General features: G+C 51.5%; 5 protein-coding genes across 5 annotated transcripts; 3 read left to right on the top strand and 2 right to left on the bottom strand.

Moving 5' to 3' along the window:
- Positions 1–5,290: 5,290 nt before the first annotated feature.
- V8C40DRAFT_256074 (T2 family ribonuclease) lies at positions 5,291–6,991 on the top strand. Its single transcript, XM_083218198.1, has 2 exons — positions 5,291–5,869; positions 5,953–6,991. Exons 1-2 carry the CDS (start codon positions 5,668–5,670, stop codon positions 6,555–6,557), a joined length of 807 nt encoding a protein of 268 aa, XP_083068719.1. The 5' UTR covers positions 5,291–5,667; the 3' UTR covers positions 6,558–6,991.
- A 2,538-nt stretch (positions 6,992–9,529) lies between these two features.
- On the top strand, positions 9,530–13,078 carry V8C40DRAFT_114064 (transcription factor domain-containing protein). The gene is made up of 3 exons (XM_083210837.1): positions 9,530–10,276; positions 10,342–12,653; positions 12,716–13,078. The coding sequence occupies exons 1-3, from the start codon at positions 9,919–9,921 to the stop codon at positions 12,857–12,859; spliced, it is 2,814 nt and encodes a 937-aa protein (XP_083068718.1). The 5' UTR covers positions 9,530–9,918; the 3' UTR covers positions 12,860–13,078.
- Positions 13,079–14,730: 1,652 nt separating this feature from the next.
- On the top strand, positions 14,731–15,666 carry V8C40DRAFT_270112 (uncharacterized protein; the record flags this gene model as incomplete). The annotated part of the gene is made up of 1 exon (XM_083220157.1): positions 14,731–15,666. The coding sequence occupies one exon, from the start codon at positions 14,731–14,733 to the stop codon at positions 15,664–15,666; it is 936 nt and encodes a 311-aa protein (XP_083068717.1).
- A 201-nt stretch (positions 15,667–15,867) lies between these two features.
- V8C40DRAFT_256068 (guanine deaminase) lies at positions 15,868–18,093 on the bottom strand. Its single transcript, XM_083218197.1, has 3 exons — positions 17,979–18,093; positions 17,419–17,877; positions 15,868–17,343 (listed from the first exon to the last, which is right to left on the bottom strand). Exons 2-3 carry the CDS (start codon positions 17,663–17,665, stop codon positions 16,175–16,177), a joined length of 1,416 nt encoding a protein of 471 aa, XP_083068716.1. The 5' UTR covers positions 17,666–17,877; positions 17,979–18,093; the 3' UTR covers positions 15,868–16,174.
- Positions 18,094–18,390: 297 nt separating this feature from the next.
- On the bottom strand, positions 18,391–20,730 carry V8C40DRAFT_256065 (L-lactate dehydrogenase (cytochrome)). Its single transcript, XM_083218196.1, has 5 exons — positions 20,331–20,730; positions 20,195–20,228; positions 20,085–20,122; positions 19,734–20,009; positions 18,391–19,670 (listed from the first exon to the last, which is right to left on the bottom strand). The coding sequence occupies exons 1-5, from the start codon at positions 20,394–20,396 to the stop codon at positions 18,600–18,602; spliced, it is 1,485 nt and encodes a 494-aa protein (XP_083068715.1). The 5' UTR covers positions 20,397–20,730; the 3' UTR covers positions 18,391–18,599.
- Positions 20,731–22,302: the final 1,572 nt, after the last annotated feature.

Below are 22,302 nucleotides of genomic sequence, written 5' to 3'. Positions count from 1 at the left end.
GGTCTCTTCTAATATCGGGCTCGGTTCCAGACGCCGAAGGAGGCCCGGGTTCGATGTTGGGGTAAATTTGGACCGCCGCAACTGTGTCCACGCCGTCGTACTGCTAGTGGAAAGGAGGGAGGTGTCTTTCTCGTTTGAAGCGGGCCATTCCGAGTCACACGTGAACAGGCAGGGGAGGGACCGTTTTGCCTGTCTAGGCCTGGAGAGAATGGGGTCAGTAGGTCATTCGTCTCTTTCTCTCTCGGCTTCTGGGGTCTTGGTTTCTTCTTCCCCTCAGTTTGTCTCTCTCTTTCGAAGGGACGGGAAGGGAAACGAGAACGGGTAGAAGGAGAGAAGATGATGGAATTGGCTCGCTTCTTTGGTGTTTTTCGTGGCGTCTGTCTGCATTCTCCACACCCTTGTAAACATACAGTACCGTCCGTATGCAGAGCAGCAAGAACGATGACGGACTTTTTTTTTTTTTTTGCTGGGGGACAAGGGGCCGTTGAAATTAAAAAGGGCTTGTAAGATGACATACCGCAGAACAGAGTAAAAAACGGTGGCCCGCTGCTAAAACCGCTGCTCGTTGGGCCTCTTGCTTATCTTATAAAACCAGAGGGAAATTGAGAAGCCATTGCCATGGGCCGAAGTCGCTGAGCTTTTCGTCGAGAAAGCCAAAAGAGGTTCCCCAGGCAGAGCTAGTATTAGTATTGCCATGCCTTGCGAAAAGAAGCGGAGCAACGGCCCAGCAGGCTAAAAAAGACGGCCCATGGGGCAAACAGACAGGGAGAAACCTGGCAAAACGGGCGGGTTAGAAGCAAGCAGCCGAAGATTCGCTTGGGTTACATGTCATAATTCATGCCCGTGTGTTCAGCCTACCTGGGGACAGTTGATTGTCTCTTTTTTGCCGCCGAGCCGTGGGGATGGAGATGGTTCTCCGCAAAACAACAGAAGCACATCGTGTCGTCGTGGGTCTAAGAGGCATGAGCATGACCCAAACGGCTTGTCGAACTGCAAGCAAAAGATTGGCGTGGATTAGAGTCGTTCCCAAGAGAGCGTGAGATTATGGGGGGCGTCCGCGTCCCCTCACAAGCACAGCAGGACGGGCCACGGACGGACAGGGGGAACTTGGGAAGAGACTCACACACACCCCCAGTCTGTCGGCCGCAGAAGATAAATCTTGTTTGTGAGATGGCCACATGCCCGCCGGAGTTATGTCTGCCGTACAGTAGCGGTGCAAGTGCAAGCAAGCACATGGACTCGTGCGCATAAGGGCAGAGAGAGGGGGGAATTGTCAATGCCATTGCCATTGCAACTGCCATTGAGCTCCAGGTCTAGCTCCGGCTTCAGCGTCACGGTTTGTCCTTGAATATTCATTCGGCCGTTCGTGGGGTTTCGCTGCGTCTGGGGACGGACCAAGGGAGAATGCTGGTTGATTGAGTGACTGTGAGAAGAGGCAATTGGTTAGTATCTCGTCAATTAGCACACCCCCACAACTTTCCATGTCGTCTCTCTCTCTCTCTCTTCTTCCTCTGTCTCTTTTTTTTGTCTGCCATGCGGATTGCACCGGCATCGACAATTGCAACAACAAAACAAAATGGGGTGATTGTGGTGAGGATGAGCGTTTTTCGTCTTCAGCTTGGGATGAGCAGACCATTGACTTACCCTTAATTGCCAATGGACCACTTCACGATATTGCATGGCCTGATCCCCCAAGTACTTTGTAGATTAGCTTCAATTGGTCTTCAGCTCTGGGAGTGACGATCTCCCTCTCGCTGCTTCTCCTCCTCCTCACTTCTCCTCTCCTCTCCTCCGTGTGGGAGGGAAGGGCGCGAGCTCTACGGAGTATCAATTGTCGGGTTAACAAGTTTAATAATATCACATCTCCATCTTCGTCGGGATGATCAGGACACTTTCAAATGCCTTGGTTTGTAATCGGAGTTTTAAGCCTGTTTTCTGACTTTAACCTTTTGCCAATTGCCGGGAAAGCCTAAGTCTAGAACCATGTCGATGGACTCTTTTTTTGCAAAAATACGAAACGAGTTTGAACTGCCCAAAACCACAAAAGATGGTTTTTTTCCTTTTGGTCCGCCAGTCGAGCCGATTCTCCTGTCCTTACGAGCGACGTAACGGAGGAGCTGCCGATGGTTTCTCCAAAAGCTGGAGTCGGCCCATGAAGGTTGTTTGTGCGTTCCCTTTTTCGGGATGCCGGGCTTTTGTTCCTTGTCGATCCAGGTTCGTCTTCCCCGCGGTGGCGTTTTGGGACCTGGAGAAACAAAAAGGAAGCCAAGCTGGATGGTTTGGTTTCAATTGGGCTGGAACGGCAAATTGTCATGATACGAGTTACATGATACAGGTAAGATTTGGGCAATAAAATTCTGCCTCGTCGGCGTTTCTATTTCACGCGTTCTGGCCTGTTTCCGCAACATCGGACGATATCCCGTTCGTTTGCACCTGAGGAAAGCAGGGCGTGAACCGGGTTTTGAACATATGGCGGGGAAACGGGGAAATGGGGAAATGGGGAAAACCTGGAGATGGATGTACGAAATATACTCCGGAGTGACAGCTTTTTGACAGATCTCGCACTTCGACAAGGCTAGGGGTAGGAACAGCATGGGGAAACAGAAATCAGGGTCGCATTGGGACAATATAAAGGCTGCTCGGCCGTAGCATCGTCGCATCGTTGGGTTTGTTTGATGCATAAACTCAACCCTCCAGGCTCAATTCATTATAGGCAGCGGATCAATAGCTGGTGGACTTGGCCTTTGTCGGGGGCCTTGTCACTGGCTGCAAAACTCCGGGGTTCGGCCCGAGTACCGCTGGCCACATGCAGGTCTCAACTCGCTCGAGCTTGAAAACAGGGGCAAAGCCCAGCGTCCCATTTCGGCGCTATTTGCATGGTGTGGCAGTGACCTTTGGACCGTCCGGTGCCTTGCGGGAAGCCGTTTGGTTACGAGGTACATGGATCGTGAGCCTCCGAAAAGGCTTCAAGGTTGCGTGAAGTCTGTGTAAGTCCGGGGGAGGTGGGCATCGTCATGTATCGAGTACCGCGCGGAGGAGGCATGGACAGGGCCCCCTGCCAGGTATCTGCGTGTTCACGGCGGCATCGACAGCACCCTCTTTGCCAATCTTAACTGCCCGTCTTAATTTCAGTCGTGGCAGTGATGCGGTGGCGGTTATCGTCACCGGTATTCGCGGGTCAGGGGGGAGGGGAACTGATCGCGCTTACACGCTGCCGAGTACGTACCTGCTTCATACTGTACCTTGATAGCATTACGAGCAGAGCCCATATAATAGGAGTATTAGTAGTGTTAGTAGGAGTATCTAACAGTAATACGACTCTCATACTGTACAAACCTCGTGTTATTGTCCGAGTCTTCGTATCGAGTTCCAGGGTAGTTGTTCGTGTTAAACAATGATACATTCTCATGCTTCTCCTCTGTCTCCTCCTCCTCCGCCGCCGCCACCTCCTCTTCATCGTCACCGGTTCGACATCAAGTGATCAAGTTATAAGTTGAAAACTAACCCTCAACTAGCTATATTATCCTATAGTCTATTAATCCTAGAGTCTACTAAACAGAACATCAACTACTGAAACTACTAGGCGATTCCTCTTGCTTGTCATCACGCAGCTCTTACTGGGTTGGGGAGTTGATGCATTCAGACCTCCTCCATGTGTACAAGTCTCCGTCGGCGGCCAAGGTAGCATCATCTGTCGTCTTTTTTCCCGATGACATTGTGTCCAAGTGTGATGCCGCTGGCCCGCCTGCAGGAAACATTGAATCAGGTCCCGAAAGGTGTTGAGGGTGTATCGCCGCAACGCAATTTATTTTTTCAACAACCCCGACTTTGGAGTTGGAGAGGGGAGATTTAGCACACGCGATGCTACCAAAGCCCGAGTGCTAAAACTCATCAAAACTCTACTTTGGGTCTGGCCTCGCTGTGGGAATCCCTGTTCCCATTCTGCCGTTCTAGCTTAGCTTTGCTGGGGAACAAGCGCTAAATGGTAGCGAGCCGGCGTTGGTGTAAGTCTGAGGTGGAAACGGTTGCGAGGGTCCGTTGAGAAACGGACGGAGAATTAACCTAGCAAATTGGTTATGTAATATATCCCGCAGCGCTGTGTTGCGACCCTGAGCTGAGGTTATCTGATGTGCTTGTACCCAATTACACGACCCAATACAACTCCAATAGAAGCCGGATGGAAGATGATGGTGATACTCGTACGAGTTACTCGGAGCTGTCAATGCCTCGTGTTGCCTGATATAGAACATGCCAGATGGCAAATATGCAACACGTGACATCAGTGTATGTTGTTGGGCTGTCCAATGCGTCCTTGCTCCAACCACATGAAGAATCCGTGCTCTTTACTTCTACTGCTTTGTTTGTTTCTCTACGGCCGGCATCTCGTCAACCTCAACCTCGATGCTAAGCCAAGTATAAGCATCTCCGCAATCACGTTGCTCCAGATCGGCTACTGGAATTTATTTCCTGTCATCTTTCACATCTCAAAAACTCCGGATAGCTCGCTTCACAACCGCCCTAGCGTGAATTGAAAATTGGCCGCTGAAAATCGTCGGAGCTGGAGAAACCGTCAGCCCATCCATCACATCACACACACAACTTGGCCTGGCCTGCTCTGCTCCAGGATCCGATTTCTCCCACATGACACCATGTTGCGGTGCGCCTCAACTATCGAAAAAACCCACCTTATCCACCGTGGAACACGGTCAATTTCAACGACTTGCCAATGTGAATGCGCCGACTTCAAAGCCGCTGGATGGGCTGAAACTCTGCTGCCATCATGCATTGCAATTGGCCGCATCCTGATGAAATGCCTCGGCGCGCAGCCAGCGAATGAGCCCGCGCAGCTGCCGACTTTGGACCGCTAGAGGGAGATCAAGCGACGCTTTTTCTAACAACACGCAGCCGATCCGCAGATCTCATTATATGCTGCCAATTAACCTTCTGAAATGGGAGCTTCTTCCGGGCGCTAGGTCATAGGATTTTGGCCATTGACAAGACTCAAAGTCGGTGCATGAAATGCCCATGGCTAGAGTTTGTTTCACTAGGACGGGCAAGAAGCCAATTGCTTGCCGTACTCTGGCAAAGACGATTCCAATCACCAGCTCTTCATGGTGCTTTCCTTGCGAATCGAGTTGAAACTGCAAATTGCTAAAACGTCAGCATGGTATCCAAATCTATCTATACTGGACATTATAAAGCTCGTGAGAAGCACTCTCCGTTTTTTACTCTCCCTATGTCTACCTACAATATCAAGTCAACCTACATCTGCCGGATTAACCTATATCAAAGTGAGTCTCTCCTTTGCGGAATCGCCTCTTTCGTCTACCGCTTGCATGTGAATCGGCACCTACCCTGGTAGATCTTCCGATCATCCGCCAATGATTGACAAAAATCATGACACCTACCATTTTCGTCACAAGCCCCGTCCAATGATCGCCTCAGCGCTTCTCTGCTGTAAATGTATACTTGCTGATCTTTGGGGCATTTCAATGTTAAATAGGACTCCTCAACGTCGTTATTTTGCTTGTCAAGTCTATCGGATACCCAACTCATCAGGCAGAGAGTAACTAGGGAACAAGAGAGGCGAGAGACAAAAAAAAGGGACAGAAAAGCAACTCATCGTGGCAGAAGCCGGGGGCTCTTTTCCGTAGAACCGCAGTCAAAATGCCTTCTCACAAGTCCATTTCTCTTTTGGCTACGAGCATGCTGGCTTCCGTTGCAGCCGCAGCCTCTAGGATTTGTGCCAGCAACACTCCACTCTCATGCCACAACACTACCGCCGTCGACGACACTTGCTGCTTCATCCCATCTGGTCAGCTGCTTCAGACTCAATTCTGGGATACCGACCCCTCCACCGGCCCTGCTGGTAAGTAGTTTCCTGTAGCCTAGCACGATGCAACTCAATATTACCTCCCAAAGTGGGGATGAATGCTTAATGGTGCTTGCTAGATTCCTGGACCATCCATGGGCTCTGGCCGGACAATTGCGATGGTTCATTTCCCCAGACGTGCGATGCCAGCCGGGCATATTCCAACATCACTGACATTTTGACTGCCATGGGTGCCGATGACACCCTCCACTACATGCAGACCTACTGGAAGGACTACCAAGGCAATGACGAATCTTTCTGGGAGCACGAATGGGGTAAACATGGCACTTGTATCACCACGCTGGATCCCGGCTGCTACGATGACTACGTCCCCACCGAGGAAGCTGCCGATTTCTTCTCCAGGACCGTGTCGTTGTTCAAGACGCTGCCTACCTACCAGTGGCTGGCTGATGCCGGCATCACCCCTGACGGCTCAAAATCTTATGCCCTGGAGGACATCCAGTCAGCGCTCTCCCAGCAGCACGGCGCAGACGTGACCCTGGGCTGCGAGGGCAAGACGTTGAACCAGGTCTGGTATCACTTCAACGTCCAGGGCTCTTTGCAAGATGGCAAGTTTGTCGCCTCTGCACCGGACGGCGCCAAAAGCACCTGTCCCGACTCCGTCTATTACGACCCCAAGAATGGGGGTGGCGATGGCGATGGCGACCGTATCCTCCACGGCTGAAACGGTAGACGGGAGGCGATTCGAGTCGAGGCAGACAGACCATTGAGACCCAGAGCCAAGACAATACAAGGCAAGACACGACGGGGAAACAAAGAAACATGCCTGTATAAGGCCAGAGTGTGGGGATCGGCGGACGGGACGGGGATCTTTTGTTCAGGCATGTATATATGCGAATTCGTCATGTATATTACTACTATTGCTACATTGCCATACATCTTGTGACTCGCCGGTATTGGCGATGGCCATCGTTTTGGCGATTTCGATGGACGGACGCGCATGAGTTACCATTGCCCCCTTGCTATCCGCACCCTGACGTCTGTGTATTTGCATCTTTTGACGGCCCGAGAAGGCGGCTTACAAGGCACAAGTACGAGTATTGTCCTAGCTTAGTACCTATTAGCAGCTGGCCACTTACTTTAGTGCCTAGAATCGATACTAAATACCTACCCAAGGCACATACCGAAACCCGCTGTATCGGATTTGATACCGGTGATAATGGCATGGATTTGCCCCTATGACACGGGCTGGTAAACCAGTAACAACGGTACTAAACTAACTAAAAAGCAGCGATGCAGAAACGGTGCCGAACCAGGGCAAGTGGGCCTGCGATGACACGGGCCTGCGTGCGTCCTTGGCACTTTCCACATCCACAATCCACTTTGCACCTGCACTGCACTTGCACTTGTTGCGACTTGCGCTTTCTTCAGCAAGTAACGAAGCAACAGGTCAAGCCACCGCAGATTTTTAAAGCGGCCATGGTCAGGCACTAAAGGCCCGCCCGCCCAATCACGGGTCATTCATGCGAATTAAAGCTGTCTGCCGCGCCATCTGGTTGGCTCTTGCCTCATGCCTGCTCCTCAACGGTGCAGGCAGGTGCGAGCTACTTGGCTACTTCCCGTGAGCGTTCCTGCTCTTTGCAGCACGGCTTTGTTCTCCGCGCAAGAAACACTCAGGGTTGAGTCTGACCTACTGCCGTGCGCTTCGTACATCGTATCGTATTCCGCGCCTCGCGGGTCCGTGCTTTTTTTTTTCTCCTCGCCCAATCCTATCAGTTTTTTTCGGTCTTCAGTTCCGATACTCAGCTTGGTGAACCGTTTTATTCTTCTTTTTTCATCGTAACCTCTGATCGATGCTGCTTCGTCTTCTTTCTTCTGCTCGATTCCTTTTCGATCGCCGTGACAACAATCTAATCAAACATGCAGTCAGATGAGGGGATGCCAAAAAATTTTCCTCGCTTAGCCCCAACGGAGACCATTTCCGAGCGCCGACTCCCTCTGCTTTTGCTCCCCTTGCCCGGTTGTCATTTCCCGGCACGCCCTGTTCTTCGTTCGTCTGGTTGGGGCAGCGAGCCCAAAAAACCGTGGCGCCACTTGGACGACCCCATATCCGTCGCATGGCCCCCCTGTACGCCTTTCCAGAAGCGCTTAGATGGCTCGACCCATTGGGAAACGCCTCCGACTTGCCCATCTTGCTGAGCTCAGGTCCGAGGCCACGGTTGATGGACGGCAGAGGCAAAAGCCACTGCCCACAAAGAGGCTGGCACGAGAACCAGGCCAACCAGCCTAGCAAGCCAAAATGGCCGCCAGGATGCCGCCAGTGCCTGCTGGTACGGTACGGTAACGAGTACGGTACTGGCAAACTGGACACTGGACCACCTTCCAGCCGCCTCCACGGCCGACGACTAACCCCGCATAATGGTTCGCTGCTGAAACCGGCCCTTACCACGGCAATAAACTTGGTCGATACGCGTGGCGTCGACTGCCAATGCCCATACAGAACTTGCTAATGCATGTACCTGGGACACTGAGAGACTGACAGGCACCCGCAAGTTGCCCGACGGAAGAGCATCGGAAAATACGTCGGAGGGACGCGGCTCTATGGCCTTGAAACGGTATGTCGATTCGCCGACCCTGGATTGCTTGAAAAAATGCTCCGTTTCTCGTCGCAGTTTGGGTTTATACTCGTACCTGTGCTGTACTGTACGTGTTGGACGACAAAGGTGTGCGGATGAGTACCTGGTAGTCCTCTCTGTGCCGCGTCTAACCCCCCTTTTCTTCACTTTTCTTTCCGTTTCTTTCCTTTCCGTTTCTTCCTGTTCAAGAAGCAATAATACTCCGTCAATTCTCCTCTGGCAACGACCATGTTGTAATGCCGCGACTCTGCGGCTCCCCTCACCCTTCTTTTCTCGATCGTGATGTGGCGGGCCCGGCAACCATGGAGAGGAACAAGCTCGAATTGAGAAAAAGACGGAAACACCTGCTGGCAAGCACCAGTGTGATGATGCTACTAGTATCTCCGAAAATCCCTAGCTATCTAATAGCAATCGCCCTAAGGAGGCGCGCCAATTGTGAATGCATCACTGCACCCCAGCATCTCCACTCACAAGTCCACCTCCACAAGGTGCTCCATCCCCATCCCATTCTCCATCCATCCATGAATCCATGACCATCACTTGGCCACCATCAACTCCGCCTCCACACCCCATCGACGGCTTCCCTTGCTCGCCCACCCTGGCGAGGCCTGGCTACGGGGCCGCCCTCACAAGGCTTGTTCTGATGGAGGCCCTCCGGTGCATTGCGTGAAGCGAACAGCAATAGAAATTGAGAGCGTCCCCATATATTAGTTCCATGATGGAGCTCTCTTGTTGTATTCTTTAACTGACACCCCCCCAGTCTCTGACCTGACTGTCACCTCTCTCACTGCATTGTCATCATTGCTTCGTCTGTGTCATTGTCTGCTGCTCTTGCCATTGCCAGGCTGGCGGCCGTGTAGCTTGTCAAGGCGCGCTCGCGATACCGGGTTTTGCCTTTTTACCTTTCCCCTCTTTATGCCTCGGGCTCAACAAGTGAGAGCTGTCGTCCGCGAGTCACGTTCTCCGTCAAGAGACCGATTGATTTGCAGCCGAATATATCATCTCTGGAGGATGCCGGTCTAACGAACAATCAATCCGTCTCATCTAAACATTTTTCATTGGGTGCCTTCTTTTTGTGGCAGAAGCCTTCATTATCATAGGGAATTCTCGGCCTTGAGCTTGGCGCATTTTCTGCGCATTTTCCTGTATAGTGGTTTGCTCCCCTTTGAGGGCTACAGCCCCGTCTCCTCAACGCAGCTTTTATCGAAAAGATAAACCAGCACCAGCAGCAACAGCTCAGGTTTCACGCAGCCACTGCTTTGAAGGCATCTCGGACTGAGTATCCCAGTCCTGCTTTCGAAGCGTGCTTTGTGGCCACACAGTTCAGCCATCTCCTATTTCGGCACGCGCTGTACCCTTCCTACCAGCCCGCCCTCAACAAAAAATATCAACTTAATAACCATACGTTCATCATCCTCATCATCTTCGAATTAATAACAACGCGCCACAATGTTGTCCAATCCTCTCCGTCGCTATTCTGCGTATCCCGACATCTCCTCGGCGTCTTTTGACCCGAACTACCATGGATCTCAATCCCATCTCCACTCAATAAACGTAAACACGTTTAACAACAACGGCCACCCCTATCCTATGCAACACCTTTCTCAACACGCAGAGCTTTCCAACTCGCGTATGATAAGGGCCAACCCGGCACAGCCAAAGCAGCGCCAGGGTTCTCTTGTTGTTGCTAGAAAGAATTCCACAGGGACTACTGGGCCAATCAGGAGGAGAATCAGCCGCGCCTGTGACCAGTGCAACCAGCTACGTACAAAATGCGATGGTTTACATCCTTGTGCCCATTGTATAGGTATGACCACTTGCCTTCCCCATAAGTACAGCAGCCTTCACAGAAATATACTAACCGTTTGCTAGAATTCGGCCTTGGCTGCGAGTATGTCCGAGAGAGAAAGAAGCGAGGCAAGGCTTCGCGCAAGGATATTGCTGCTCAGCAGGCGGCGGCCGCGGCGGCACAGCATCCTGGTCAGGCCCAGGATGGCCAAGAAGATCGCAAACTTCTACGCCAGCAGAGTGAGTCTTCACGTGGCAGTACTGAACTCCCCCAAGCAGCCCATGACCAGCCTCATGGTCACATAGAGGGCTCCGTCAGCTCCTTCAGCGATAATGGGCTGTCCCAACATCCTGCCATTGGGTCGATGGATGGTCTTGAAGATCACCATGGCCACGTCGGAGTTGACCCTGCCCTGAGCAGAGGTCAGTTGGAACCATCGTCCGCAATGGGCTTGGGTCCATATGGCGAGGTTCACCACAACTATGATAGCCCCGGCATGAATGGGCATGTAATGGTAGCCCCTTCGTATGGCCAGACGCAGACCACCATGCCCGGGTATTCGGGCATCAACTACGCTACACAAGCCCCGAGTCCGGCGACTTATAGCAGCGACGGCAATTTTCGAATCAGCGCCGGTCACATTCAAGAGTACCCCATGGCAAATGGGAGCTCACCTTCGTGGGGAGTCTCGCTAGCCTCGCCTTCTGGCCAGTTCCAGCTTCAGCTTTCGCAGCCCATTTTCAAGCAGAGTGATTTGCGATATCCTGTCCTTGAGCCTCTGCTACCTCACTTGGGAAACATCCTCCCCCTTTCCCTGGCCTGCGATCTGATTGACTTGTACTTTTCCTCATCTTCATCGGCGCAAATGCACCCAATGTCTCCATACGTTCTGGGTTTTGTGTTCCGAAAGCGCTCCTTTTTACACCCCACAAACCCAAGAAGGTGCCAGCCCGCGCTGCTTGCGAGCATGTTGTGGGTGGCAGCGCAGACCAGCGAGGCCTCTTTCTTGACGAGCCTCCCCTCCGCAAGGAGCAAGGTCTGTCAGAAGCTGCTTGAGCTGACTGTGGGACTTCTTCAGCCCTTGATCCACACCGGTACAAACAGCCCATCCCCCAAGACCAGCCCTACCGTTGGCGCGGCTGCCTTGGGAGTTCTCGGCGTTGCCATGCCGGGTTCGCTGAACCTGGATTCCCTGGCCGGCGAAACAGGTGCCTTTGGAGCCATAGGAAGCCTCGACGATGTCATTACCTATGTGCATCTTGCCACAGTCATCTCCGCCAGCGAGTACAAGGGCGCCAGCCTACGATGGTGGGGTGCCGCGTGGTCTCTCGCTAGGGAGCTTAAGCTTGGCCGTGAGCTACCACAGGGCAACCCTCCTGCCAACGAGGACGCTGATGCCATCAACGAAGAGGTTGATGAGCACGACTTGAACAGAAACAACACGCGCTTTGTGACGGAAGAGGAGCGGGAGGAGCGGCGGCGAGCGTGGTGGCTTGTTTACATTGTCGACAGGCACCTGGCTCTCTGCTATAACCGCCCCCTGTTTCTCCTTGATAGCGAGTGCAGCGACCTCTTCCACCCCATGGATGACATCAAGTGGCAAGCAGGCAAATTCCGCAGCCACGATGGAGGCAACATTGATAGCTCCATGACCGATGAGTTTGGCGACAGCCCGCGTGTTGCTCGCGGGGCTCATTACGAGTGTCGTGGCCGCAGCATCTTTGGCTATTTCTTGTCTCTGATGACTATCTTGGGCGAGATTGTCGACGTTCATCACGCAAAGAGCCACCCGCGATTTGGCGTCGGGTTCCGCTCTGCGCGGGATTGGGACGAGCAAGTCGCTGAGATCTCCCGACACCTGGACATGTATGAAGAGAGTCTAAAGCGGTTCGCTGGAAAGCATCTTCCAATGGCCACAAAGGACAAGGAGCAGCATGAAATTCATGACAACAACGGAGCTGTGCCGGACATGCAGTCTCCGCTCTCGGTGCGGACCAACGCGTCCAGCCGCATGACGGAGAGTGAGATCCAGGCCAGCATCGTGGTGGCCTACAGCACCCATGTGATGCATGTCCTCCATATTCTCCTCGCTGATAAATGGGACCCCATCAATCTTCTGGATGACGACGACCTGTGGATCTCATCGGAAGGCTTCGTAACGGCAACGAGCCACGCGGTATCGGCTGCCGAAGCCATCAACCAGATTCTTGAATTCGACCCCGGCTTGGAGTTTATGCCATTCTTTTACGGTGTCTACCTTCTCCAGGGATCTTTCCTCCTTCTCTTGATCGCCGACAAGCTGCAAGCTGAAGCGTCTCCAAGTGTCATCAAGGCATGTGAGACCATTGTGCGAGCACACGAAGCTTGTGTGGTGACTCTGAGCACAGAGTATCAAGTAAGTCTTACCATCCTCAAGGTAACATTTTTGTGTGAATCAAGGACTAACAGTTATATCAGCGAAACTTTAGCAAGGTCATGCGAAGCGCGCTTGCACTGATTCGGGGTCGTGTGCCAGAGGATCTAGCTGAGCAGCAGCAACGACGACGCGAACTCCTTGCGTTGTACCGATGGACGGGTAATGGAACCGGCCTCGCCCTTTGAAGACATGACTCAATGGTACCGAAAGAACCGGACGAGATGAGCAATACCGACAAGGGAAAACACAAAAATAAATAACAAAGAGGGCATCCCAGTGATGGTTGCCTCTGTTTCAACATTTCAACATTATGGCACATATGAATATTCGTTTCGATTTGTTAGCAAATATCTGTGAAGGTTAATTGGTTCTATGGTGTTGGGAGGATAATTTCATTTCTTGGATCCTGTGACGGATAGTCTGGGCGGACTGAGGCGCCTGGTCAGGCTGGCAAGAATTATGAGCGACATTATGGTTATGATGGAAAAGATATCCCTGTGATGGTGTGTACGGCAGACATTGGTTCTAGGATGACATTTTTATCTGTGTATTGGTCAAGAACATGTTATCTGTATATTGGTATAGGTTATTTTGGTTACTTCCCCCATCTTCGTGATGGTGGGTTATTTACTGAGCGGCACGAATTCAAATTGTTGTATGTCTAGGCGATGACAAGCTTTTGGCTCGAGAATCAGACGTGACTGCAGTTTCTCTCTTGCCATGATGGTGAAGTAATCAAATGGAGGTGGCGAAGTGATTGCTTGTACAGTTTGGAGCCACTTTGCTGAGGCGATGTAGACAAATGGAGATGCCTGGTAGAAAATCGATTGTGACTTATTCACTGCAGTTGTGGCTCCATGGGCAAACACAATATGGGGCAGCCAGGTAGAAGAAGCGGTAGGTAGATGAGAAAAGGGGCGGTTGGATTCAGAGCAACAATCGTGTGTTGTGTTTGATATGTCTATTTGTCGAAGCAAAGAGCTTAGAAAAGAAGGAAAACAAGTCGAAAATGTGTTTGTTGGTGGTACATGCCGTAGTTTAAACCGAGAGCAACGCAAGTTTTTGGTTGGAGAAGAGATGAAGAGTGGCATTGATTCACCCTGATTGTAACAGATGGGGGTTATTATTGTTCTATTGTTCTCTTTTGTTTTTGGCAGCATGCTCGATGTTTAGGATAGATTGCTGTAATGTGTTCTCTGCTCAAGTTTCTTTTTATAATTTATTTCTCCCCTTCATGCTAATGTTATCATATATATGTTGAAGACGAAGAAGATATTTGGTATATGTGAAGCGGAAGTGAAGTAAACGTGAACCCCCAAGAAAAAAAGAGGTCCATTCGTTTCTCTCTTCCAAAAAGACCGTGCAGGGGAAAAAAAACCCCCCACTCCCTTTCTTTCTTTCTTCTTCCCCCCTTTTCTTTTTCTCCCCTCCTCCCAAAGTTTGTGCATGCTTCACTCACTCTTTTCGACTACCGTTTCTTTTTGCAATCATCGCCGTCTTTCTTAGCGACGACATTGTAAGCTGCTTGTTTGACCGCCTCACATTGCCAAAATCTCGTTTCCCCAAACGAAACATCTTCTATTTCTCGCGCAGTGCCAAATACCATACACACAGAGAGAAAAAGTCTCCGTCTATAAAGCAGAGAACCATGCCCTCTACAAAAAGCTCAGACAAGACTTGGGGTTTCCACTCTCCTCTTTGCCTTTGGAAGACGGGAAAATAGAACATAGTCGGCGCGAGAAAAGATTGAGACGCGTCTTCTTCTTCTTCTTTTCCTCTGCCTACACATACTACTTCTTTCTTGATTCTTGACTTCCTTTTTCTTTTCGAGACTTTGTTGTGGCTTGTGCTAATCTCTTTTGCTCTTCTTCTTCTTTGTTTGTTAACAGGATTCTGCTAGGACGCTACACTCTTCTCCTGATATATCTTCATTGTTGTTGTTTCTCATCTCACGGTTCAGGGAGCAACCGGGTTGTTTGCTTGTTTTCCTGTATTGAAGGAAGACTGAGGCACACACACAGAGAACATACACCATACCAAAGGAAAACCACTTCAAATGTCATCCGCCGGCAAACGCTCGCTTCGTTTGCTTTCGTCTCCGACTCAGGGGCAGGCGAAGCGACGCCGCGGTGCAGCTTCCAACCCTCTGGCTACCAATTTCAACTCTGCCAGCGGTGAAGCATCTTCATCTTCTTCGCAGGCGGGTATGAACATTCAAGCTTCTACAGCGATTGATCCAGCGATGACATATCACAATCTCCCACAAATGTCTCTCCAAGCACTCGGTCCAGCTCCAGCATCGATTGCAAGCATGGCATCTCAAACACCATCTCGAACACAGACAATTCGTTCACGAACATCGCCCTCACTTCGCATGGGAAGCTGCTCTCTCGACGAAATGCTCCTCTCCATCCCCCAAGGCCTCGCCTCCGCAGAACACACCCGCCGCAAAGACGCTCTCCAGCACGAAATCACTTTTCAAGAGCGCAACCCCCCGATTCTCCCGCCATCTCAAGTCCAAGATTTGCCTCCGAAGCCGTTCATAGCGGACTTTCTAAAGTTTCCCGATGGGATTAGCGATCCGGAGCGTCTGCAGATTGAGATGCGTAATAATGAGATTGCGGCTGAGCACCAGAAGATTGATCGTCAGCGGAACAACCAGGCGGCCAAGAAGTCTCGACAGGCTCGTCTTGAGGCGTTGAGTAATACGAGGGTGCTGCTTAATGAGAAGACGGCGGAGTGTGCTTGGTTTAGGATGAAGGTTCTTGCGTTGGGGGGAAGCACGGCGGACTGGAACATTGTGCCTGCCGGGGTCAAGACGAGACTTGTCAAGGAGATTGATGGACGGGTGAAAGTTGTTGAGGGGGAGGTTGCGGATGCGAAGAAGAGGGAGGAGGCAAAGAAGAGGGCGGATAGGAATAAGCGGAGGGCGGAGGCGAGGAGGGAAGATGAGGAGGAAGGGGAGGAGCAACATCGAGAGTCTTCAGAGTAGGGAAATGGGGATCAAGGTGTTGGGTTTGGGTTGTTCGGAATGGAGTTTGAGGATTACGAGGATATGGAGTGATTTCTTTGTTATGGATGGTGAGAGGAAGATGGGGGAGGCGTTGGAATCGAACGAAGGATGGCGGAGATTGAATTTACGTGTTGGAGAAGGACTTTTTTTTCTTTTTTCGAGATTGCTTTGGCTTTGAAGGAGCTTATTGTTGAATCGGGTGGGTTACATGAAAGGGCAGGGGCTGGGGTTGCTGAACATGATCGAAGGAGAAAGAGGCGAAAAGGGGTGTTTTTGACATTCTGACCAAACGTTGACGGGTTGTTCTTCATTCTGCTCTAAGCTCTAGATATATGGAAATGGAAATCCAATGTTCTCTAAACCAAAAGTCTAAGTTTCCTCCTCCTGAATCTATATCCCTGTAGTCGCTCTTCGTTATATTTCTTCGTCATGGTGTTGTTGTGTTTTTGTTGTTTTCGTTTGTCATAAGATTTGATCGTCATGCTCGTCATTTCCGTCTATGCACCAGCCTGCCCTTGACCCAAACCCGCTTCGTGTTCCGGTCGTCTCCATTGTACACCCACTTGGCCACTCTATCACCCCAAGTCTCCCACCCAAACATGTCGACGAAGCCATGATCATCATCTTCATCGTGCACCTCCCCATCGTCATTGACTTCGTTTAAAGTCACCAGTTGCGCATCCCACTCCATGCCTACTTCGAAACCCCCAATCTTGTCTTCCAACCCTACACAGCGAGCTCCTCCCCTCGTTGCGAGATACAGCACCTCTTCGACCGTCAACTTGGCTCTCTCCTTTTCCTTCTCTTCCTCAATGGCCATGGCTACATGCCGGCTCACCATTGCGGCTTGTCTGGCGGCTTCTAGGATCGAAGGGCTGTATCCGCCGCTGACGTCCGTTCCCAGTCCAACATCGATGCCCTTATCCCACATCCACCGCACCCTCGCAGGCCCACTGGTTAAGCACGTGTTGCTGCACGGGCAGTGAGAGACCTTGGACTTGTTGTGCGCAATAAGATCCGCCTCCTCCTCTGAGATGTGTACCGCGTGGGCCAACACCGTCCGCGGCGTGAGCAGGCCACATTTGTCGTAGAGGTCGGTGTATGAATTGCTTTCTGGGAACAGCTGCGCCACGAGCTGGATCTCGCCGGGATTCTCCGAGACGTGAGTCTGGATGGGGAGGCCCGTCTGACGATGTAGCTCCGCCAGGCCCTTCATGGCCTCGGCCGAGCACGAAGGGGCGAAGCGAGGCGTAATAATGGGCGAGACGACGTCGAAGCCCGGGTCGATGGCGCGTATGTGGTCAATCACTTGCTGCGTTGCCTCTACGCTGTCACTCGCAGAGGCATCGCAATAGTAAGCGGGATTCATGTCAGGCCTGTCCATGCACACTCGGCCAACAAACGCTCGCTGGCCCATGGACAGACACAGGTCCGCCAGCAGATTCGTCGCGGGGACATCGCGGGTGGCGAAGTAGGTTGCTGTTGTGGTTCCGTGGGAGAGCGTGCGGCGGATGCATCTGGAATACACGCGGCGCGCCTTGGAGAGGTCCTTGAGGCTGGCTTCGAGGGGGAATGTGTATGTCTCGAGCCACTCCAGGAGACTTGACTTGCCAAAGATGCCGGCATTGGCATACTGAGAAGCGTGGATGTGTGTGTCTGTGGTGATTTTTGTCAGTATACACGTCCAGCAGCAGCAAAAGCAATGGCAATGATTATATCCTTCAAACTCACCCACAAAGCCCGGAAAGAAAAACTGTCCCTCAGCTGCCTCCGTCACGTCTACCTCTGCCTCGTCCCAGCCGAGCTTGGCCAGCAGCCGCGCCTTGACCTCGCTCAAATCGTGCGCATCCCGCTCAATGGCCGCAATCTTGCCGTGGGCGTCGATGGCGATTCCCGCCTTGTGCAGGAAATCCAGGTCCTGCTGCGTCTTGGAGTGGACAAATGTGCCCAGCAGCAGCAGCTTTCTCTGTGGTGACATGTTTGATGCAGATGTGAATGTGATGTGATGTGTTTTTGGTTACTCTCTGTCACACAGACACACAGACTCTCTCTCTTCCCCCGCTCTTCTCTCGTGCTCCCTCTCTTTTTCTTTCTGATACCTCAAGATGGTCTCAATCGTGTTCTGACTCTCTTATCTCCTTGTGAAGATGAAGTTATCTAGTTTATCAGCCTCCGTTCAACACTGTACTACTAATAGGAGACCAAAAGACGTCAGCAAGCCCCACAGCCGCAGATGCACTTCGATTGTATGTTACTGCAATCAAGTACAAGCAATAACACGCAATACTTACCATCAGTTATTCAATCTTCAATTCCGCAAAATCCAGCAAAAACAAAGACAGAATTCTCTCGAGAAGCTGCTCCCCCGGGGCTCTTAAATAGATTCCCCCAAGCCCCCAAAATTCCCCCATGGGCGCCCGGGATTAGGATTTGGGGGAAAGCGCCAAGATAGCAAACAATCCGCCAATGCAAGGGACAAACTTAACGAAAAACGCGGCTAAGCTCGGCGGTCGCCGTGGACCGACGCTGGCAGAAACGGTTTGCACCGCCATTTGGGTGCTGAGTCAGCGGCCGTGCAGCTGATAAGGCTTCATTCATGTGCATGTGCATGTGCATATCAACTTCATTCGACTAACAGTTTCTCTATCTCTCAATACAATGTGACTGGGCACAATGGAAGAAGCCATTAGACCAGTCGTTTCATCCTCCTTGCATGAAAAGTGCATACAGCTTTGGATTGTCATGCAAGTTGTGCTCTTGCAAAATACGAGGCAACTCACAGGAACATAGTGGTGCCTTGGCATCACTTATATTTGCTCGTTTATATCATACACCATCTCGCTCTTGGTCTCTTTGTATCCAACGCTACGATTATGTATCCAATCATCTTCTCCCCTTCAAATACCCCTACTTTACAGCTTCGCTTTGAGTCTCTGGCTGGGAACAACCAGGGGATCGTACGTAATATGTGACAGCGAATCCACCGGCGTCGAGTTGCTATGCACAAACAGACCCCTCGTATCCAACAATCCAGGATGCAAGTCCTCAATCTTGGCGCACCCAATTAATCGCATGTTCATCTCCATCTCGTCCTTGAGCAGCTGCATCACGCGCTCCACACCAGCTTGTCCGTACGTGCTCATAGCATACAAAAACGGCCGTCCGATGCCAACGCCCTTTGCGCCCAGACACATTGCCTTGATGATGTCCGTGCCGCGCCTCACGCCGCCATCGACAAAGACGTCAATCTTCTTGTCCAGGCCGTGCTGGCGCAGGACAGGCATCGTCTCAGCGAGAATCTCAATGCCGGAGCGCGCAAAGTCGAGCTGGCGACCGCCGTGGTTGGACAGCACGACACCCTGGACACCGGCCTCGACGGCGCGGAGGACGTCCTCGACGCGCTGGACGCCCTTAAGGATGATGGGCATCTTGGTGATGCTCTGGAACCAGGGGATGTCGGCCCAGCTCAGCGAGGGGTCGATGAAGGACGAGATGGCTCGCGCGGCGCCCTGGGTGTTATCCGTCTTGGTGCCCTTTTGCACATTACTCCCGGAATCAGTGAACTTGAGGCGCATGTCCTTCTCGCGACGGCCTAGCTGCGGCGCATCAACAGTGATGAAGAGGCCCTTGCAGCCGCGGCGCTCGGCATTCTGGACGATGCGCTTCGTGATGTCGCGGTCCTTGTTGACGTAGAGCTGCAGCCACTGGACCTGGTCGCCCTGCCGAGCATCGACGAGCTCGTCAAAGGAGCACGAGGCGAGCGTGGGGATCATTTGGATGACGTTGTGGCTGCGGGCGGCGCGGGTGAGCAGCACCTCGCCCTCTGGGTGGCCGAGCTTGCCCAGCGCCGTGGCGGTCACGTAGAAGGGGGCGTCGACTTTGGTGCCGAGCATGGTGGTGGAGAGGTCGATGTTGGCGACGTCGACGAGGATCTGGGGGCGGAACCAGATTCTGTGATAGGCGCTGTGGTTCTCACGCAGGGTCTAAGGGGGGATTAGCATGGTCGAAGATGGAGAGCGGGAGGAAGAAGAAGAAGCAGAACGTACAATCTCATCGTCGGCTGCGCTGGAATAGTATCCCCACGCGCCCTTCTTCATGGTCCTCCGCGCAATGGCCTCAAAGTCGTGCAGGTTGAAGCATTCCGACAGCAGCGGCATCTCCGCTATCCTTTTCTGCCGCTCAACCTCCTCGGGGTCCTCTCGCTTGGTCTCTTGGGCAACGGTGGACATGTCCACGGGCCCTAGGTGCAGAGACTTGTCGAGATACTTGTCGAGAGTGTCCCGGGGGTGAATCGGGTCAAACTCTTCTGTCGCGTCTTTGCCCTGGATGTTAATGTTAGTAAAGTAGTGCCCCATGACATGAGAGGGTGCAAAAGTGAGCGGGTGTGTGATGCATACAGCATATTTGAGAATGATTTCTTCACCTCCAGGGTGCTCTGATATTGAGATTCCACGTCAGTAAGAGTTGGATGAACGGATGCTTCATCCGAGGTTGTGTCATGAAATACCTGGTAAGAACTCTGTGACATCGTATGCTTTGCCCTAATGAGAGAGGAATCAAGTCAGTCAGAGTCAGTCCACCAGCTTCATTCATTCGTCCATCTGCCCATCTCATCCAGACCAGCACTCGAGTGAGCGACTCACATGAATAATCACCCAACATGACTTTTCGTCATTGTGCTTCGCGACGTCACTTCCCGTGAGAACCATCTTCTCCCGATTTGCCCTTGAAATCGAACAAACTCTTGTTTCTGCTAGCGAGCGAAGATGCCGATGACGTCCCAAAGCCGATCGGTATTAACGGGATCCTCCAAGCTCAAGCCCAAAAAAGAAAAGCAAGCACGCCAATTGAAAACTATCCAATCGCCAGGTCCGTTCCTTTCAAAAAATGCAATTGATGTCCCGCCAGATGATAATCAAGATGAAGAATGAAGAAGGGAGAAAATCGGTCCTCGCGCGTCGCCTATCGGTTGTCGTCGCAAGATATAGATTAGGTAGCCTGGAGGACGATTTTATTTGGAGATACATCATTGGCCGTCGGCTAATAATATAGCCACATAGCGAGTCGCTGCTTGCGGGGGTGGCTTCCATTGCTCCGCTAACATGGAGGTGCAGCGGCTGGTTCTTCAGGGCCTCGCTCACTAACATGAAGCCTAAAAGACACCAAGCGGTATAGCATCAATTCGACGATTCTCCCTTCCGACGGATATTTCTACCAGTTCAAGACCTACCTAGTATTCAATAGCATTGACTTAAGCCACTCATATACTCATACCAGCCTATTCAATAATCCTCCACCGTCCGTCTAAGCTCACCAAAGCGATCAATTACTCGTCAACACCCATAAAAGCGGATTCCAAACCCCCAGCCCGTCTCGTCTCCATTTCCCTCCCCCTTGCCCGCCCCCAAAAGCCAAGCGAACCAGACACTTTTCTGCTGTTATGGCTCCCCTTTAGCGGTCGAATTAAACGCCTCCCACCGGCTATTAATATTCCGGGGGACCGAGTTTTTGCGGGGAGGCCCAAGTACAGTAGCAACAGTAGTTTCGGTCTACGCTTGGCTACTCCGCAGTTTTCTCCAACTTCGGGTCCAAGCTTCACAATTCTTCTTCTTCATGGGGGGTCTTTGTCCGGTTTTCGGTCTGCTCCATTTAAACTATGGGAATAAAGCACATTGTTGACTGCCTCTTTTGCCCAGCTTTTGGCCAATGACTGCCTGTGAAGTGCAATGACAAGGTAAGCTGCTGGAGCTTTTGCTCGGTGTACAACCATCTCCTACACTCGGAATTCAGATTGTCGCTTTTCCGTGGTGGCTGGATCACAAGAAGAGTCTGGAACGCGGACACTTGCTGGCAATCTTCAGACATTTGTGTAATTTTTGGGTGTCTTATAAAATCATCAGCGTACATAATACATGTATGCAGTACGCACATTCTCATTGCGCCAAGCTCTCTGTGATAGTGTTCTTGTTTTCCTTGTGTAGACACACATTTGTTTTGGGGTGCATTTTTGGAAACAGCCATAGTACAGTATCCATGTCGTTTTCTATTGTAAAACACCAACTCGCAAGCCTCCCTTATGTAACCTCGATCAGCAGATTCAACACTCTCTGTACGAGGGGATATATATAGCCCAGTACAAGCAATGCGGCGGGCATAGGCGTTTAACCCGCCCTAATGCACTCGTTCTCTCAGGCATTGCCGTCCATGTGCGGCATCTATGCGAATATCAACAGAAAATGCAATGTAAGTCAATCCAATCGAGCTTTGGGAATACCCGTCTAATGATTGAGCAGGATAATCGTCGTTGCCTGTGGTTGTGCTTGGTGATGCGCCGTTTATCCCGTGATATTAATCATCCTTATCATATACAAGACCTCTTCTTTTTCTCTCCTCTTTTATGCTATAGCATATCTAAAGCGTCGCTTCCATATCATATTATTGATCACGGCACATGAATCCAAGCTTCAGTTCTCGGAGTTCAAATTACAGGTCCATATCGTTGCGATACAGTTGAAACTTATGCCCTTTCAGGCACCTTCACCCAATAATGTCAAAGAGGGCCCCCCCAGAAAAGTGGGTTCCACGGCGCCATTAATATTCGTGTCTTTCTGGCGT

The sequence above is a fragment of the Trichoderma camerunense genome (genome assembly GCF_050948025.1).
Source record: "Trichoderma camerunense strain CBS 138272 chromosome Unknown V8C40scaffold_21, whole genome shotgun sequence".
Lineage (NCBI taxonomy): Eukaryota > Fungi > Ascomycota > Sordariomycetes > Hypocreales > Hypocreaceae > Trichoderma > Trichoderma camerunense.
This window is presented reverse-complemented; position numbering and strand designations above follow the sequence as displayed.